The following is an 18,533-nucleotide window of genomic DNA, read 5'->3' on the forward strand; positions in this document are numbered from 1 at the left end:
AGAGTGTCCAATTAATATTGCATGTTTTTGGGATGTGGGAGGAAACTGGAGTGCCTGGAGAAAACCCACGCAGGCACGGGGAGAACATGCAAAATCCACGCAGGCGGGGCTGGGATCAAACCCGCTTCCTCAGAACTGTGAGGCCAACGCTTTACCAGCTGGCCCAAAGTACCGTTGCATATAGCTATGAACCAAATATTAAAGCTAGACTGATAGCGCATCTCTATGACTTCTTGAAATAAACTACCTAAATTAGGCTTTTGACACTATACTAATTTTGCTTTAAAACGATTTTGCAATGAGTGCTACTGTGACATCATCCTACTTACTAATAGTAAAGACAAAATCAAATTGGGAGCGAATTCAGCAGATGAGCTTCTATCATCAAAATAGAACCATTTTATTAAAAGAAAATATGTACAGTAAATAATAAATCATCATAACCTTTGGAAACTCATTTCCGGCCTTATAAAGCCTAAATATGCAGCCCGTATAATATTAGGGAACAGCAAAGAGAAAGAAACAAGAGTGCGCGAGGCCCGTCCAGGTTAAAGATTTTCAGAGAGAGACGAGTAGAAAACAGGAATGAGTGATAGGAAGGACCTCAGCCGTGCCACAAAAATGTTGTGCTGCTCACCAAACTGGCTGAGTAGGTACACGAAGCTGACAGCATCTTCATAGCAAGGATAATACAGAACTTGCGAGACTAAATACGCCATGGACGTATCCCATGGAATTTTGAAAACATGGTGACGAGTGGAAGTTGGTGGAGTGGGTGGGGTGGAGGTTATTATAGCATTTCACCATTACATTTTAGACGTTGTTCCCGTTTAGTGCAGCGTATTTTAGGCTGCCGCTCGACGAGTCTGAACTCTTCAGGACGGCGCTTTGGTTGGAGGCGGCGACTTCAAACACCTCATAGATGGCTTTTCGGAAACAGTGAAAATTGTACTCTATTAGGCCTGCGGAAAAAGAGTTTACAATTTCTGTGAAAAGGTCTGACATCAATTCACACGACACACAAATACATGTAAGGAAATCTTCTGACATAAATTACACTATCAATTCAAAATATTAGGTACACTTTTACAAGCTACTGAGCAACAACAGGATTTGCATCAAAGTGTGATTTTACATACAAAGAGGATAATGCTCACTTAACACTTTAGAAACACCTTTTCATTATCATCCATTTTCTGATCCGCTTATCCTCACGAGGGTCGCGGGAGTGCTGGAGCTTATCCCAGCTGTCAACGGGCAGGAGGCGGGGTACATCCTGGACTGGTTGCCAGCCAATCACAGGGCACAAGGAGACAAACAGCCGCACTCACAATCACACCTAGAGGCAATTTAGAGTGTCCAATTAATGTTTCATGTTTTTGGGATGTGGGAGGAAACTGGAGTGCCTGGAGAAAACCCACGCAGGCACGGGGAGAACATGCAAACTCCACACAGGCGGGTCCGGTATCGAACCTCAGAACTTTTAGACCAACACTTTCAGCTGATCCACCGTGCCAACCCCTTTCATTATATTAATCAAGAGCTGATAATCAAATAACAAATGATCCTTACTACCCTTGTAATGCAGCACCTCCACCAATCTTAGCATTACACACAATCTGCTTTCACAGTTGTTAAAGGCTTCAGTGTGAAACTTGAGCTTAATGGTCAAGTGTCATCCCTATAAACATTCTTAAATAGATATTGACATGAAAAATACATATAACATTATTCACTTCAATTTCTATACGAAAAAATAAACGTGAGCGGAGAGCACGTCATCCATGCACAAAGTTGCGGAAGTGTCATTCGACATCCATGTGGCCACCATATGTTGGCTGCATCTACTGTCCGTGACGTCCCCCCGGACATTCGCCATTAAAAACACACTGTGGCCCCTACTATGGGACACGCTTTTTCGAAGAAGAGAACATCACACAATTGAGTGAAGTGTCCAGGGCAATACTACCCTATTGTTTCGACCCATGTTTAGATGATATGCGGATCACAGCCAAACCACCTCCCCGCCTGATCCACCTCCGCGCGGCGGTAATAACAACAACGCCCCCCCCCCGTGAGCGACGAAGACGCTGCGGCCAAAACGCCTCCCCGTCCAATCTACTTCTGCGGCGGATATGAGCCACCGCGGCCCGGTGCCGCGACGAGCCACCCCGGCCAACAAGGCCGGTGGCCGGTAGCGACTCACATGGCCTGCGGAGGCCGTCCTTCAGCAGCTGCTGCACGGAAGTCTTCCAATGCGCACATCAACACATTTAGCACCCCTGATTTACGGATTACGCGCCTCCCCCAACTACTGTTTTTTTAGTAGCTGTATACACACCTACCTGTCATTTGGAACCCACGAAGCTCTCGTCCTTGGCACCTGTGCAATCCATTTTTCACGACGAACCGGGTCTCTTGGAAACTTATGAAGGGTAAATCCGTCCTCCTGAGCGTTCGAGCAATATCCAGCAATGCAACGAGCCGGCATTTTGGCTAACACGGAGGAACAGCGAGGAACAACGAGCTCTTTTACCACAGGCAAAACTAATAGAAACAAACGTGTCCGCTTGAGCTCGCTACTGCCTCCGATGTCACTTCCTGCTTCTTGTCGAAAACAAATCCCTCGAGAGGATTTTCATGGCGGGAGTGATAAAAAGCCATATTTGTCAAAATCATGTTTTGTGGTGAAAAAAACATTATGGATCCATACCGGCTGCCGTTTTTTCATTAATAATGTTCTAAAAATCATCCATTTCATGACACTTGACCTTAAAACAACAAAAAAAAAAAACTTACCTTTCCTCTCAAAACTCTCCTCTCTGAGGATGCAAACAAGAGCCAAAAACTTGGTGACCTCTTTCAAATAAAGCACAGTGGTGTTGTTCAGCTTGATAATGGCCAAGGACTCCTTGTCATAGGCACAGCCGCTGCCATCGTCGAACAGACTGCCGAGGGAGGATAAACGTGTAATGCGCCGCGACACTAAGGTTTTTAATAACATATTACCCGTAAATGCAGGAGACATCAATGACAACATCGATCATGTCGCAGCAGAGCTCGTAGGACTGCATGTCCACGGGAGAGCTATCGGTGGCCACGTAAATCTTGCTGACCACGTCGAACAGGAAGGCCTTCTCGATGCCAGAATGCTGCCGGCACAAGAATCGTCGGTTCCACAGACCACAAGACCAGCGGAATGGAAAATAAAGCAGCATACGGATATGAAGATGTTCAGGAGGTTCTCCAGAGTCGGCAACTGGGGGATCAGCTTCTGGACTACTTTGCTGAAGGCCTCAAATATGGAGTGGTCGTAAATGCTGGTCAAATAGAAGCTAAGGAGGGAAAAAGATGACATTTAAGACACCATACAAGGCTGCCTCTATATGAATTTTAGCGATGTAATAAGGATCTCTCAAGGGTCTTGGTTTCATGAGTACCCCAAATGACAACCACAGCCTGGTAATGGTAAAATTTGCAAGACATTGTACCATAGAAAGGTAGTGGTGAATCATATTTATCTTCATTCATAATGTGAGACGCTCACTTCCCAAGCACGTATAGGTAACCGTCCGTATTTATTTTTAATTTGTCAGGCTCGCTCTTACTTCACAAGGGTTTGATGTTATTTTAGACAAGCAAGTAAGCAATCAATAATTGCTATCCAGGATTACTTTGACGTCTCATCATCGGTCACACACCTGAGGTGAACTTTCTCCAGGCTAGCGTCTGCTAGATTGTCGTTGGCCCTCTGATGAATGTCTCTTTGTGTTTCGATTTTGTGGTCATCAGAGAGACCATCAACTTTATGGATGAAAACCTCAAAGTTGATATCGGGATTTACTTTGTACGCCCGTGACACAGTCACTTGCAATTTTTCAAGCGCCTCCATGTAATCATCCTGGGAACAGGACACAAAGGGAAAGATGTTTATTCAAGCCTCATCACTCAAGATTTAATCTCATCCCACCTGGGCGTCAATGACGAAGATTAAAGCGCCTGTTCCGTTGAAGATCATCTCGCTGTCGAATGTCGGGTCGCAGAAGTCCACCTGGCCTGGAAAGTCCCAGATCTGGAAGTTGATGAAGGAGCTGCTGGAGATGTCATCCTTGTAGATTTTGTTGGTGCTCTCCAAAAACAAAGTCTCGTTGGGTGACATTTTGTGAAAAACAACCTGAGCAAAAACAAAAAAAGGCAAACTTTATTGATTGGTCACTTCAGCCAAAGGTTACCTGAAAATGTGCTTAGCATTGCTATATACTAATACATTTTCAAACATACGCATGTATATAACAAAACATAATACAAAGTGTACAATGTACAGTCAATCTGATTTTTTTTCTTAATTCCATTGATTTATTCAAAATATAAGACATCATTATCAGTCTGTTACTACTTTGGTCTACGACCTCAGAAAATAGGCAAACGTTGATCATTGCGTTCCGAAGTAAAAACAGATGTTTGCAAATGTGTGGTTTTTTTTTTTTTTTTTTTTGCTTGTGCTTTCATGGGGGAATGGAAAAATTCTACGGATTTGGACAATTTGAAGTTGAATAAGACCTCTAAACAAAAACATTTAAATGAATAATAATTAACTGTGTCACAAATACACTTTGAAACACACTTTGCATGTGTGATGATAAGAAATACATCCTATCCACTCATTTTCTTTACGGTTTATAAAATGTTTAAACAATAATGGGGGGAAATATGTTGAATTAATTTGAAACACATAGCCGTGGTTAATATTATTTCCCAAACCTGAGTACAACATGTCCCTCTTACACGACAAAATCAAGCTGTAAAATTATCTCCAATAATAGGCCGTTTTAATATATATTTTTTCAGAAAGTCAAATTAAAATGTGCAAATTGCGTGAACCTTCTGAATGGAGGACTTTCCGCTGCGCCTGCGTCCCATCAGCAGGATCCTGGGCTTGTCAGCTGACACACCGCTCTCCACCATGTCGCCTTCTTCCAGCCCGTAGCCAAAACTTTTGGGAAACGAGCCTACCATATCGTAACCCGCTGTCAGCCCCGGCTCCTCGAACTGTATAGACATGGCGGACGGTGCCGAATGGGCTCAAAGCTCCGCTTTCGAGTCGAAGCTGTTTGTTGTTCAAGTGGCTGAATGATCCGACGAGAAATGTTGTTGATTCCCTTCTACTCGAGCTAGCATGGCAAGCTAACGTAGCAGGAACGCGATGTCCGGGGGAAAACGCGTAAACGTCACATTAAACACAATTATATCGTCTTGCTGTGCAAGTACAAAATTGTACCGATGCATTAAAGTCTCATTATATATATATATTAAAAAAAACATGAATATGGGCTAAAGTACGGGTGTAGAAAACCAGTTGCATTTTTCCTATGGTCCCTCCGCTTCCTTCTGATTGGCAGGTCTGCTTGTCGTGGTCACGTGATGCGTTTAGATACCGGAAGACTTCAGCAACGGTAAGTAACGATTACTAACGTGGTTTTTAGCGTCTGTCTTAATGTGGCTTCTATTGCGTTGCACTCATAATCTAACTCTTGGCTTTATCATTATACACCTGTTACTGTACATGTGGGGAGTAAAATGAATAAACCTGGGCTTCCTCTTCAGTTTGCAAGCCTATGTAATATGTGCGGCCGACAGATAAGTACAAGGGCTTGTGACAACATGGAAAACCCCAAACTGTTAACGACCACAATGTCTACTTTTTAAACCACAGATTAACTGAAGCGCAAAAAATACCTAAAAAAAAAAATATATATATATATACATATATATACAATAGTGTGCTCAGTTGATCACAAAGGTTGACAATTGTGTGATTAATGGTGGCGCAAGTGGAAAATATTTGATGGGTGCGCTTCTTAATCAGTTTGGCAGCTTGTGTAATATAAGTTGCGACAAGCAAGTATAAAATTAATTCGAATGAAGTTGGGACGTTGTGTTAAATAATAAAATAATACAATGATTTGCATATCATTCAACTTGTATTTAATTTAATAAAATACAAAGACATTTAATGTTCACACTGTTAATTTATTGTTTTTTTTTAGCAAATAATTAATAACTGAATTTTATGGGTGCAACACGTGACCAAAAAACTGCGCGACACATTTTTAATGGGAGAAAGGCTAAAATCCTTACAATTGTACATTGACTAATATTGTCCTCAAACTGTTTTGTCACACACTTATTCACAATACATATACTTACGATTGAAGGTTACAAGATGTCGCTTGCCCAGTGGTTCCTCCTGGCTGTTCCGGTGGCGCTGGTTATAAGCTGGCCGGCTCAAAAGTCCAACAAGACAATACCTTTGGTTATGTGGCATGGGATGGGTGAGTACAGTAACAGTACTTGAATTTTGCATTCATGTCGTTTCTTGGGTTGGATTTACAGCTAAATTGATGTCAACAAAAATATACATAGTGTGCATTCAATAAAAATTCATTGGAAGTTACTTCAAAACGGTGAGTTAATATTAATTTTTTGGTTTACTGTCATTACTCTGACACTTACATACCTCTCAAGTAACATAGTAAAAATTATTCTGTATAATAGGCTCGAAAGAGTTGTCCCATTTACACTGTATCTCAATAATGTCATAATCCAGTGAAGATTGAAATGTTATCATCTGCAGTTCTGTGAGTCATTGTAAAGTAACTCCTGATGTAACCAGGCGACAATTGCTGCAACCCGTTCAGCTTGGGGGCGAGGAAGAAAATCATCCAGCAGGATATTCCTGGCATTTATGTTGTTTCATTGATGATTGGCAAGAATGTTGTGGAGGTAACCATTTTCAAAATCCAATCCTTACCAAAGAGTACTTACTATATGCCAAAAATGGTGGCGGTGCTGGATGAAATCATGACACCAACCAACATGTGCCAAAATAAATAATTATGATGACTTAATTTGGATAATCCAGGACAGTTTGTCATAGACACCGTCAGAAATTAGAAGCTAACTAAAAATGTATGTGGTTAAGTTCACACTTGTTGGATAGACAGGCACTTCTCTTCAGAGTTCAATTTTATGCAAACTATATATCATTCCTGTTTGTATATTTCAGCTTTAAAATGAAGTTTCAGTATTGATTTGCTCATAAGATCCTGTGAATGTCTAATATTCCTCTCATTATTTCCACACCTTTCCGTGGACAGGATACAGAAAATGGATTCTTCATGGATGTGAATGAGCAGGTGGCCATGGTGTGCAGGCAGCTGGCTCAGGATCCCAATTTAAAAGGAGGATACAATGCCATAGGATTCTCCCAGGGGGCGCAATTCCTGTAACTATTTTGTCACTTTTTGTCCACAAAGTTTACATTTGACATTACAAACCACTTCATCTCTTCGCAGGAGAGCAGTTGCACAGCGGTGCCCTTCTCCACCAATGAAGACGCTCATCTCTGTCGGCGGCCAGCAGCAAGGTTTGAAAATCCACCACAGCTTGAGTTTGCACGTTCAGGTCCAAAACAGCTCGATTGAATCATGTTCAATTCACAACATAACACACAAATGTTAGGAGTGTACGGGCTGCCAAAGTGTGCCGGAGAGCCATCGCACTTTTGCGACATGATCCGAAAGGCCCTCAATATTGAAGCCTACAATGAAAACATTCAAAAGCAGTAAGACGTCGTAGTTCTCCATTTTGACTTGCTCACATAACACACGGTCAGCAGCTTGACCTGTCTTTTTCCTTTTCAGCCTGGTCCAGGCCCAGTATTGGCACGACCCTTTAAATGATGGCTTGTACAAGAAGTACAGTCTCTTCCTGGCTGATATCAACCAGGAGAGGGTCAGTACATATTGCACATATGCTGTGAAATACAGTAAATGGAACAAAGATGATTTATGCGTTTTGACTCGTCCCTGTTCCAAAGGTCGTAAACGAGACTTATAAGAAAAATCTTCAGATGCTGGATAAATTTATCATGGTTAAGTTTCTACATGATACTGTGGTGGATCCTGTTGATACAGAGGTAAAGTATCAACCAATTCTCTTTTGATGTGCAGGTGACGTGATTTTGTTTTGTTCTATCCTGATCTATTTCTTCCTCTTAGTGGTTTGGCTTCCTAAAAAGCGGTCAAGCAAAAGAGACTGAAACTCTGCAGGAGAGTGTTCTCTACAAAGAGGTGTGCAATTTGTCGTGTGTGAAACTGAACAGTTTGAGATAAAATGACAATTGTTTTTTTTCCCTTTGTCCTAATATAGGATCGCTTGGGCCTGGCAGCCATGGACAAGGCAGGAAAACTGGTTTTTCTTGCCACAGAAGGAGACCACCTTCAGTTTACCCAAGAATGGTTTAATGCTAATCTCCTGCCTTACTTGCGCTAGGAAAACAAACTGTGGGTGAGCGTCATCCTAACTACTTCGACATGGCAGAAAGCAAAGCATCAAATCTCTCTCCCCCCACCACCCTTGCACTAAATCTATAGCATGCTGAAGAGTTGAGGTTAATGGTAAAGCTAATTAATGTATGTCTATTGTTCGTATTCTTACTTGATCGGTTTTTATGACTTCTTTGTAGAAGATAGTTGATAACTTTTTTTGAACTGTTTTTAATCAGTTGCTATCAAAGTTAATTTACATGCAAACGTCTAAATAAAAACAAAAGGGCATTATTGCAACATTTTAATGTTTCCATTACTAATGAGCAGAAATCTGATTGTGGACCCAACTCCCTCCCCACAAATGAGATCAAAGAAAGACAATATAAAAGAAAATCCACACCTTCAAAGCACTGATGAACCAAATAGTGCTAACATGTTCTTGGACCAAGTCAAGTTGTTGGTTGAGCCATTGTAAGCCTAAATATCTACACAGGTGTACATATTTTAGAGGTCACAGGTCATTACTTTTAGGAGCCACCTTTCCATTTCAACAGCAGGAGCCCACAACAACCAGTCAGGTTCAACTACACATTTGCTCTTGACCTCAACTTTTCTTTCCATGGAATGTCTAATACTTGGGAATGTTTACACGAGGACTCGTGATTGTGATCTAGTTGTATTGAAATGATCCAACACAGATCACTGAGATGAAAACATAAAAAAAAAAATTTGATCTCAGCACATATGTAATCCGATTTTACTCTTAATCTTGTGAATGTTTTATTTTTAATATACTCAACAACTGTTAATAATTTCAATGTGCGATGTGAAGGCCATGGAGAAGATGTTAACAAGTGCTTCACTGAATTGCATATTAACAGAACTGACACCATAACTTGGGTAGGGGGCTCTGAGCCATAAGAACTAGCGCATTAAGCATCTAGATAATTGTGGCTGCAGAGACAATATCCACTTAACTATGATGGCTAATTTAGTACATTATCTGGATCAATAATATACATTATCTGGATCAATAATATACAGATGCTATTGGCAAAGTACTCCCTGCTGATTGGCTGGAGGAATGCTTCAGTTTAAATTGAGCAGTCCTCATTGGCTGTGGGAAAGAACAGCTAAAGCTATGATTGGCCAAGGAAAAGGGGGTGTGAGAAAATGCATGACATTCAACTCAACTCTACAGCGTGTGGGTTAGCTGGTGAGTGTGGGTCATCAGTCAGGTGGGTTTGGCGAAATGGAGGAAGGGGCATGTGAGATGTGGAGAAAAAGGGGGCCGCATTGCATGCCGCATCTCTATCCCGCAATCTCGGTTGTTGTGGTAACGAGTTTCTCGCCGTCCCAGACCGTCTTGAACTGCTCAGGAACCGGGAACTCCGACTGTGGAAGGTAAACAAGTCAGTGCATATCTTCAAACGGCTGCGATCCAAGAATTGCTGTGCACGTGCCACTAAATCAACTCACAAATTCGCAATCCTTGCGGGGCACCAGGATATTCATCTCTGAGCTCTTGGCGCTGATGATCTCGCAGTTCAGAGAGTCTTTACTCAGGAACACTTGGCAGCCATCGGTCTTGTTGATGGAGATGGTAGGAACCCGACCTATAACCTGCATTTGACACCCCAGTTTCTCATTTTGAATTCCTTAATGACGTACTTTTAAGATTGCATGTTGTACTCACCTGGACTTTGACATCCCTGCAGTTTATGATGTCAACAATGCCAACGACATCATCAAACACCAGGCCCATTTTCTTACAGTTATCTATTAAGGAAATCAAAGCAACACATGGGTCCCGCTTATTAATAGCCAAATATAGTTTTTCCATGACTTAAGTTTAATTCATTCTGTGACTGAGCTACTACCACTAATAATTTTAATGTATCTTTGATCTGAAGTGACTAATTCATTCCTGGTCCAGAATCAGCATCGGGGGTAATTTTGTTTAAAACTGGTTGCCGCCCATGAAAACACGGCGTCGACCCAGAACTATGTGACAAGTGTATTGTTTCACCAAATTACCTTCTGTTTTGGAACCGCTTATCATTGCTTACGCATGGTAAGAAGTAAAATTTCTTCACTACCATGAAGCCAATCATCAGTGACAACACGTTGACACCGGAGGCAAAGAGAACATTCACCTACACAGCTCAGCACCCGGGGGTGTGGGTAGTAAAATAGTTTGGACCTAGAAGATATTTAAGGTGGACACGGCAGTAATCTAAGACACCCTCAAATATAGCCTGAAACATTCAGTGTTACAACCGCAATGAGTCAAAAACATCTAGGAGAAAATAGTTGTTCGGTAAGACTTGGCAGCGCTGAAGAAACTAACTTGTTTCATAAAGCACATGCACTCGTAACTCAAGTTGTCTTACAACACATAGCAAAAAAAATAAATACAAATTAAAAAAGACATAATGGACCACTTGTAAGTCAAAGTACCACTGCAATCCAGAAATTTCCTGCAGTTCATTTCACAGGAGCGTGGGGGGGGGGAAATTGGTTCTTACCAAGAGTGATGGAGTTGAGTTTGCCTTTGATTTGCAGAGTGCTGCTGTTACACTTGTAAGCATAAACCACTTGTTTGAGCTCAGTGTCACTGATCACCAGGTCCTGTGCACCTTCTTGGTTCTCCTGCAGAGTTGGCAGCAAGAATCAGGACCGGACCCCACAAACTCAAATGGCTTGAAGCTTTGTGAGTCTTGCACCCAACTATGAGGAGGGCTGGGTAACGTACCACTTTCCACTTCTTGCCTTCCAGCTCCAAAACAGGAGGAGCAGCGCGTGTCGGGGTGGAAGATGCAGTTGCTCGGGTGGAAGGGGAAGCAAAGGGTTTTGGTCCAGAGCGCATAGGAGCGCTTTGACCTCGGAGGCTGGGATTCTTGTGGGTCTTATCATCATCCTTAACATGCTTGAGGCCTGGAAAGGGAAACAGATTTTGACAATATTTATATTTTGGAAACCACAAACATAGAACAAAATCAGTTCATGATTGACTTTCAAACTGCTCAAATTCCAAGTGAATTAATTTGTTACGTTTATGGGTAGATTCATGGATTACACCCCTGGTTTGGATTTTGCCTAATATCAGGTGAATTTGTCAATTTATTGTTCCGTTCATGGTTTAAATTACTGTTGTGAATTTTGCCATCAAGCTTCTTCTTAGAGCACTCCAAGTTTTGAAAGTACTGAAACTGCAACCAGTTGAACTTGTCCTTTCACAGGTTTAGAGAAGGCCAAATTAAGTTTACCTGTAAAAGTTGGAGCACATTTTGGTTTCATTCTGAAATTTCAGTGAGAAGCTGAATATCCCCCCAAAATTTTGTAGTGTACAGCACAGTATAAAATTTAACGTACAGCTTGAAGGATCATGAGTATTTCCACTCAAAACTAAACTTCACCATTAACTAAAACCAATTGAGCAGATGTAGAAATGCTCCTAATGTTCTTGTGATCCTTGCCAACAGATATTGTGATGCAATCACCTCCCTCACTTAAGTACCCCCCAGCATGAGTCAGAATGCTTACGGTACTGGAACTTAAAATGCGATTCTACAGTTTCAAGGTCCAAGTCCTGACGGATGAGCTATTGTCATGTGCACTGGTCACTTTGCCGACTTACCTTTAGTGATGTCAGCCCCCTTGTTAATGGACTCAAACAAGGCATTCCGATTGAGGGCATCGCTGTCGCCATGCTCAGAGGAGCCGCTCAGGTTCACAGGAGGCGGAGGTGGACCGGGAGGGGGTGGAGGAGCGGATCCGCCAGGTGCGCTTGGGGAGGCTGCAGAAGCTGAAGCTACTGGGCCCTGGAGAGTAAATTGTTGTTTTGGTACCAGCCCATTGAAGGAATACTCTGCTTTTATCAACTCTTTCACTCGAAACAAAACCTTAGGGGTTCTTAGACTGTTTGGTCTGAGATGTTAGCTACTTACAGTCTTGCTCCAGGACAGACCAGTTGTATGGTATTGCTTGATGTAATTCTGCAGCTCGGCCCAGATTACCAAATAGGACCGCACCCAGTCCACATGTGTTTTGTCCCTTTGAACAAGACAGGAAATAAGAAATGCTGCATTTGACTTTTTACATTTTTAATGCAGATAAGAAAGACATAAATTGAATGGTGTGAACTCAGTGGAGTGATAAAAACATATATTCACTTATGATATGATCACTCAGGAAGCATTTTGATATTAAAAGATGCAGTGGGGTTATTGCAGTCTATCTTCAAATCCTGATCAGTATGGCAATGGACATTTTAGTGTAAAGGTTTCAAACGGGAAGTCCAACTCGTTTGACTTTACGCTGATTCAGTAACTCTTGCCTTAAAAAGAGGCCAGAGGAAGGAAAGGAAAGGCAATACAATTCTGAGTCCTTTTACCTAACATTTATGAAACATTATTTGGTAGCTTGAAACTCACCTTAGTAAAATTCGTCAGTGGTTAGGAAAACAAAAGCAAAGACTTTGTTTTTCTTACTTTTCCTTGTACTCCTTGAGCACACGGTTGGTGTAGAACATGGCAGCGTCCTGCATCTCTTTAACATATGGGCCTGGCTTTGGGGCCTAGGACAGAAATAACCTTTTATTAACCACACATGTATTTTAAGACAAGCGCACCAACACAAAAACACCACCAAAAAATGCTCACCACGGCGACCCATCCAAGGGCAGGTACGCTCTCGCTTATGGCGGAGAGGTGATTGAAATGTGTGGACGTGCGGTTCTGCTCGCGGAACGCTTGCACCTGCTGGATGACTTGCGACATCGGTTGCAGGAGGGTGTTTAAAACAGTCTGGACAAACAGAAAAATAGCATGAAACACTACAAATGGCCTGGAAAAAAAAAAAACAAAAAAAAACAATCAGGTGACTTTATATGTATGGCTCCCAAATAGACAAATATTTTAATGTGATGGATAAGGCACAGATGACACCTTTTCAATTGTGACAGTGAATAAACTTGTGGCCAATTAAAACATTTTAAAACATGAGTGGCATACATCAGAGGGCTTCTGGGCAGTGGAGGCTTTTACAAGGACTTGTCTCTGACTGGCGAATGCCTGCTTCATCATTTCTGCCTGTGAGGAGGACAAGAATGGTTGAGAGCGTTGATTTCAAGGCAGAAGTAATTCCAACATTTTATCAGGCAGGCATTTTAAGGCACTCACGGTAACATTTCTCAAGTAAACTGCGATTAACATTACTGTGAATGATGGAATGTGTGTGGTTAGGTATATGGAACATTGGGATTTCCCTAACTTTTATGTAGGAACAGTTACATACATGTTTCAGGACATCACCCCCAATGTGCTGGCTAAGGGTGTAATATTGAGTCACAGGACCGGATATTATCTCATCAAAGGCCTCCACGAATGCAGACACAGCTGTAACAAAATGGGAAAAAAAAAATCCTCTCAGAACATTTCAAAATTTGACAAGATTTTTGAAAAAATAAATAACTGTTCTCTGCTCTACTTCCCTTCATGGAAACTTAATGATTTATTGTAAAACAAGTAATAAAATAAAAATAATTTAAAAAAAGCAACCACACTACTTCAGTTCATTTAGCAAAGCAGTACCATAGCATTCACGTATTCTATTGTGCCGTTTAACTCAATACGGGTTTTAAGTTTCTTAATATTACCGCCACCAGCAGATCCTTCGTTGCTGCCACCGGGACCAGACATTGCCTCCAGACGCCCGACGGCCAACTCCAGCCGCGTCACCAGATTTGCCAACTCGGCCATACCTGTGGGATTAGAAGTGCTTAGGAACGTCACCTAAATCAGGATGAGGTTTAACCAATATGGAGTTATGATGTTATTCTTATAACAAAGTCTGGATCTTTTCAACCCCCCACTGGTGGGGGGGGAGAACTAAAATAGTGAAGTCATCAGTCCAGAGATTATGAATAAACTTCTAGATGAGTAAACAATAACATAAGATAACACAGGTAGGTTTTACACTGTATGGGATTCTGTAAAGATTTTTGTTTCAGTAGCGTCTCAATTACCTAATCGTTACTAATAGTTATACTTCACTATTTTGAGTGGAAACAGAGTTGGTGTAAAGATGAATGCCTAGTTAGTACAGCTGCTTCACAGTACTAAGGATATGAGCTCAAATCCTGGCATTGCCTCTGTAGAGTTTACACGTTCACCCCATGCCTGCATGGGTTCTCTCTGGCTACTCCAGTTTTCCCCCTCACAAAAACAAGAATGGTAGGTTCATTGAAGACTAAATTCCACATAGGTATGAACGTAAAAGGTTGTTTATGTGCCCTGTAATTGCTTAAAAAAAAAAAAAAAAAAAAAAAGAGAAGCCAACTACTGCAGCTGCTAATAAACAAGACACCATTAGAATAAGTGCTCATGTTATCTTGCCTTTATGTCCTGTCAACATTTATGACTTCAACTCACTAAACCTTGTAATCCATATGAATATATTCTTAGTAAAAGGAGACCTGCAAGACGAGTTGTATCTGAAATGCTTCAACATTTGGAAGCTTCGGTAAGATAACTAAAGAATGCAAGAAATAGAAATCAGGTCAAGACTTGTTAAAAAGTTAGGTAGCTCCCAGACTCTTGGTTTCCACAACAAACACAAACATGGATTGTTATTTATTCTTGTTGGATTTAATAATGAAAGCATGATCAACCAGTTTGTTGTGTACTGACAGCCATTGAATGACCAACATTACACAAGACTGGTGTTCCTCCACCTGAGTTAAAATGTCAAACAATTGAAATGTCCTGCAACACCTCCCCATTTAAAAAATAACATCTTTTTGGGGCTATGGGTGAAGACAATTTATAACTATGGCTGCTAAGTGCATGCGGAAAATTAGGAAGGAAAAAAAAAGGCCTGGAATCATTTTACAATACCTCACCTCCACCCCTTTTACAGCACCACTTATTGAGAAGGAACAGCAAATTCATTTCTGAGCCAGGCTTGAAAATATAATTAGATTAAGGAAGGGCACTCACCACTAATACCCGTGACCTAATTGCTTTGTAGTGCCAATAAAAGCATTGGCACCTGAAGGGAGTTTTCAACTTTTACATTTTATGGTACAAGCAGCATTCACTAAAAGGGAAGAAAGAGTGATCGTTTGAGATACAAGTTTAATTTATTCTGTGAGCATGCTCATCACTCAAAATCACCCCTTTCCCCATATAAATGAAATAAAATGCCATCAATCTGTTCCAGCCTGCCCATTTAAAAAAAAAAAAAAAAAAAAAAAAGCACAATAAACTTGCACTGTACTTTATGACATAATTCAATGGAATGTAAGAAATCCAAAACAAATCCACATTTTTGCTTCAATTCAATAGCTGTTGCGATGCTCCTTTTGGTATGCTTGCCTTGGCTACCTACGCGCAGAATAATTGCCATTGATACATATGGAGAATCACACCTCACTAACATGCAGTAATACTACTTTGACCAGGTAAAGAACATATGCATATGAGCATTGTTATATTCTAGGTATCTTGCTTTGGGGTTTGTCTTCAATAGCCACTGCTTAAACGGTTATAATGCAGCACCACTGGGGCGATTAATCAGCCCATTTATTGTGTTTTATACTGTTAGCATTAAGCTAAACAGACTTTGCTAACTCAAGGCAAAGTTATGCAGGATTTAAATACACAATGTGTAATTCTGTTACGTTCAATTTGACAGCAAGCTTCAACTGGGAAGGCAAAGAACTGCTTTAAGCTTTTTTTTTTTTCCCCCTCAAAGAACTGTTTTCCCATCATGAGTAAATTACTGCTTGTTAAGTAATTTGAGCTCACTGCTACATGTTGTATTTTTGTGCAACTCAAAACAAAAAATGAATTTAAAGAAAATCAATCTGAACTACGGCTTGTAGATCAAACACTAAAATGTCATGTTAGTGTTTTGCAATGATTCACACACAAACTTGCCAGAGTTTTGCCAACATAAAGCAATATGAAGGTGCTACTAAATGAACCCGGATTTAATAAAGTGTCCAATAGTCTGATTGAGTACAAGGAAATCAGTATCCTGTCACAAATCTATAAAACATTGACTCCTCGATAGTCTTCCAGGACATTGGAGACCTACGTACATCTGTGGGAGAAGTTTGTCGTCAAAGAGCACCACCACGCAGCAGGAAGAAAGCCTGTGAGGTGTTCAGCGGCAGCGAGACGTTCAGGTTAGGTGGTGCATTCGAGTTACCAGCCAAACGTCGGAAATTCCATGTTAGAAAAATCTAAACTTACCTTTGAATAGGGTTAAGCTTCGCACGAACATGGAAGCTTTATTAAAATAAAATTTCAGCATTTTTGGGGAGAAATGTCAAATTATACCGTACCACCTGACTTCTTATGGAAATATCTTGCTGTAATGTTTTCAACAACAATTGTTCGATAAAACCACCAACTGCTATTCACGATACCAGGAACATGTTCCTAAGGAAACGTACCAAGATTTGTCAGCTACAAATAGGTCCGGAGTTCTTTGTCTGCTTTACGAACAACTAACTCGTGCAAAACTCTTTCAAGTATGTGCACGACGTTAACAGCACGTCAGTTTAATTATTTATTTCTGATTCATTTGACAGCAACGTCTGTATTTGTTGAAAGCAACAACGTCGAGGCATACAGAACGTTGCAGCACAGACCCACTTCTTGGAAACTCAGCCACTAAACTAAGCACTTTGCGTGAAATGATGGTGGACGACCGGACATCACAATTCAAGATTGACATGACGGTGGGGCACAGCTACCAAATGTCGGCTGGCTGGCAGTGGCTATGGCGACTCTGCGTGGTTGGCAAGTTCAGGCACGCCGCTCAAAGTTACCTCTCCAAGCCTCGATAACCTCTTCGTAAAGTACAATGACTCACTGAACATTGAACTGTAAAAGACCCGACCAAATCTAACTGGCTCTCGATATGGAAAGGTCCTTTTTCCCAAACGCGTAGCCATTATGTTTTTTTTTTTTCGTAGCCTGCATTTAAAAAAAAAAAACAGGTCCAGACACATTTGCAAATTCGGTAACGTAAAACGCGTCCGCCTGGTTACTCGTTCCGTCTTTATAGCTTTCGCCCGGTTTCGGCATTTCCTGGTTCTCGTCGCTAACACGCCCTCCCTGCTAGTACGATTCTGCCAATGTGTCTTTTGTTTCTGATGTACACAGTTTAAAACAAAAACCAATAATAAACAACTTCATTCTGTTTGCGCCACTAAAATACGCAACGAGTTGAGTAAAACTTAAATATTTGTCGGGAAAGAGTGCTGTGGTTACGTTAGCAACGTGAGCTAACCCGGGTGTGTTAGCGTCCCACTGATTGCAATGATTTCTGAATGATGAGGCAGCGCCCCGTTGTGTTTCACGGTAGATGCAAAATGCTTTCAAAACACAACCGAAAGGACGCAACGAGTGCAATAAGTGTGAACTTACCTATTAAAACAGGTAAAGCGGTGACTCAGTCGTTGATTTGGACGCCGGGACGTGTAGCCTGAACGAAGCAGACCAAGCTTGGGTCTTTTTTTTTTTTTTTTTTTGCCTTCCTTTTTTTTCTTCCTGGATGAGGTTACCCAGCTGTCACTGCGCCGCGTTTCCGCCCTTGTCCGCGCTAGCCGTTCCTTGGCCATATAAGGCGCGTAAGCCACACGGAAAGAAAAATAAGGACGATTGCGGAAAATAACCCACTTTTCATATCTGATGCCTGTGACTTCTGTTCCAAGACAGACAATGCAAAAAACAAACAAACAAACAAACAAAAAAAAAAAACCTTAATAATTACAATAATTTGTGTTCTGAGGCAATTTTCAAATGGTTTGTCGGGAGGCCCAAAGTGGACCTTTGACTCGTCCTGGAAAGGCTAGTATAGTGATAGTTAAAAATACTTATGAAGTACCACCACAATGACCAACGTTACAAGACTGTATCGTAGAAGGCCCAAGTGTTTAAACTAGACAGAGATTTTATTCCGAAAAGGTCTTTCTAGTGGCATTGTAAGCCAATGTAAAGTTAAAGGTCAACTGACAGCCATATATACATTTTAAAGTAGGTACTCTTATCCATCCATCAATCATATACCGCTTTTCGGGGTCAGGTCGCGGGGGGTTTAGCTTCAGCAGGAATTCCCATACCCAGACTTCCCTTTCCCCAGCCACTTCTTCCAGTACTTCTGGAGGGATCCTGAGGCGTTCCCAAG

The 18,533-nt window shown here is 41.3% G+C and overlaps 3 protein-coding genes across 4 annotated transcripts; 1 reads left to right on the forward strand and 2 right to left on the reverse strand.

The window, feature by feature from the left end:
* Positions 1-362: 362 nt before the first annotated feature.
* Positions 363-5,076, reverse strand: LOC133492157 (ras-related GTP-binding protein C-like). The gene is made up of 7 exons (XM_061804498.1): positions 4,882-5,076; positions 3,971-4,174; positions 3,702-3,901; positions 3,221-3,335; positions 3,010-3,152; positions 2,800-2,948; positions 363-962 (listed from the first exon to the last, which is right to left on the reverse strand). The coding sequence occupies exons 1-7, from the start codon at positions 5,059-5,061 to the stop codon at positions 814-816; spliced, it is 1,140 nt and encodes a 379-aa protein (XP_061660482.1). The 5' UTR covers positions 5,062-5,076; the 3' UTR covers positions 363-813.
* Positions 5,077-5,318: 242 nt separating this feature from the next.
* On the forward strand, positions 5,319-8,629 carry ppt1 (palmitoyl-protein thioesterase 1 (ceroid-lipofuscinosis, neuronal 1, infantile)). Its single transcript, XM_061805753.1, has 10 exons — positions 5,319-5,453; positions 6,216-6,332; positions 6,674-6,783; positions 7,158-7,285; positions 7,356-7,426; positions 7,522-7,624; positions 7,704-7,794; positions 7,880-7,978; positions 8,061-8,132; positions 8,212-8,629. Exons 2-10 carry the CDS (start codon positions 6,224-6,226, stop codon positions 8,332-8,334), a joined length of 906 nt encoding a protein of 301 aa, XP_061661737.1. The 5' UTR covers positions 5,319-5,453; positions 6,216-6,223; the 3' UTR covers positions 8,335-8,629.
* Positions 8,617-17,940, reverse strand: LOC133515106 (adenylyl cyclase-associated protein 1-like). 2 transcript variants are annotated; one of them, XM_061800389.1, is made up of 14 exons: positions 16,592-16,747; positions 16,438-16,491; positions 13,990-14,094; positions 13,629-13,729; positions 13,346-13,423; positions 12,995-13,138; positions 12,824-12,909; positions 12,281-12,386; positions 11,971-12,154; positions 11,086-11,267; positions 10,859-10,982; positions 10,027-10,109; positions 9,810-9,953; positions 8,617-9,725 (listed from the first exon to the last, which is right to left on the reverse strand). In XM_061800389.1, the coding sequence occupies exons 1-14, from the start codon at positions 16,650-16,652 to the stop codon at positions 9,642-9,644; spliced, it is 1,536 nt and encodes a 511-aa protein (XP_061656373.1). In that variant the 5' UTR covers positions 16,653-16,747; the 3' UTR covers positions 8,617-9,641. The 2 variants fall into 2 exon arrangements, with proteins under 2 accessions (XP_061656373.1, XP_061657233.1); XM_061801249.1 differs by lacking the exons at positions 16,438-16,491; positions 16,592-16,747 and adding an exon at positions 17,774-17,940.
* Between the last annotated feature and the right edge of the window lie 593 nt (positions 17,941-18,533).

The sequence above is a fragment of the Syngnathoides biaculeatus genome, chromosome 1 (assembly GCF_019802595.1).
Source record: "Syngnathoides biaculeatus isolate LvHL_M chromosome 1, ASM1980259v1, whole genome shotgun sequence".
NCBI lineage: Eukaryota > Metazoa > Chordata > Actinopteri > Syngnathiformes > Syngnathidae > Syngnathoides > Syngnathoides biaculeatus.

Excerpts from the sequence above, each read along its gene's own strand:
- LOC133492157 (XM_061804498.1), bottom strand. The coding sequence starts at position 5,061 with ATGTCTATACAGTTCGAGGAGCCGGGGCTGACAGCGGGTTACGATATG. Across the intron at positions 4,175-4,881 it reads GAAAGTCCTCCATTCAGAAG|GTTGTTTTTCACAAAATGTC; the intron begins GTTCACGCAATT and ends GTTTTTGCTCAG. Across the intron at positions 963-2,799 it reads GGAGAGTTTTGAGAGGAAAG|GCCTAATAGAGTACAATTTT; the intron begins GTAAGTTTTTTT and ends CTTTTTCCGCAG.
- ppt1 (XM_061805753.1), top strand. The coding sequence starts at position 6,224 with ATGTCGCTTGCCCAGTGGTTCCTCCTGGCTGTTCCGGTGGCGCTGGTT. Across the intron at positions 6,333-6,673 it reads GGTTATGTGGCATGGGATGG|GCGACAATTGCTGCAACCCG; the intron begins GTGAGTACAGTA and ends TGATGTAACCAG. Across the intron at positions 7,979-8,060 it reads TGGATCCTGTTGATACAGAG|TGGTTTGGCTTCCTAAAAAG; the intron begins GTAAAGTATCAA and ends TCTTCCTCTTAG.
- LOC133515106 (XM_061800389.1), bottom strand. The coding sequence starts at position 16,652 with ATGCTGAAATTTTATTTTAATAAAGCTTCCATGTTCGTGCGAAGCTTA. Across the intron at positions 13,730-13,989 it reads CGAAGGATCTGCTGGTGGCG|CTGTGTCTGCATTCGTGGAG; the intron begins GTAATATTAAGA and ends ATTTTGTTACAG. Across the intron at positions 12,155-12,280 it reads GTCTGTCCTGGAGCAAGACT|GGCCCAGTAGCTTCAGCTTC; the intron begins GTAAGTAGCTAA and ends TTTACTCTCCAG.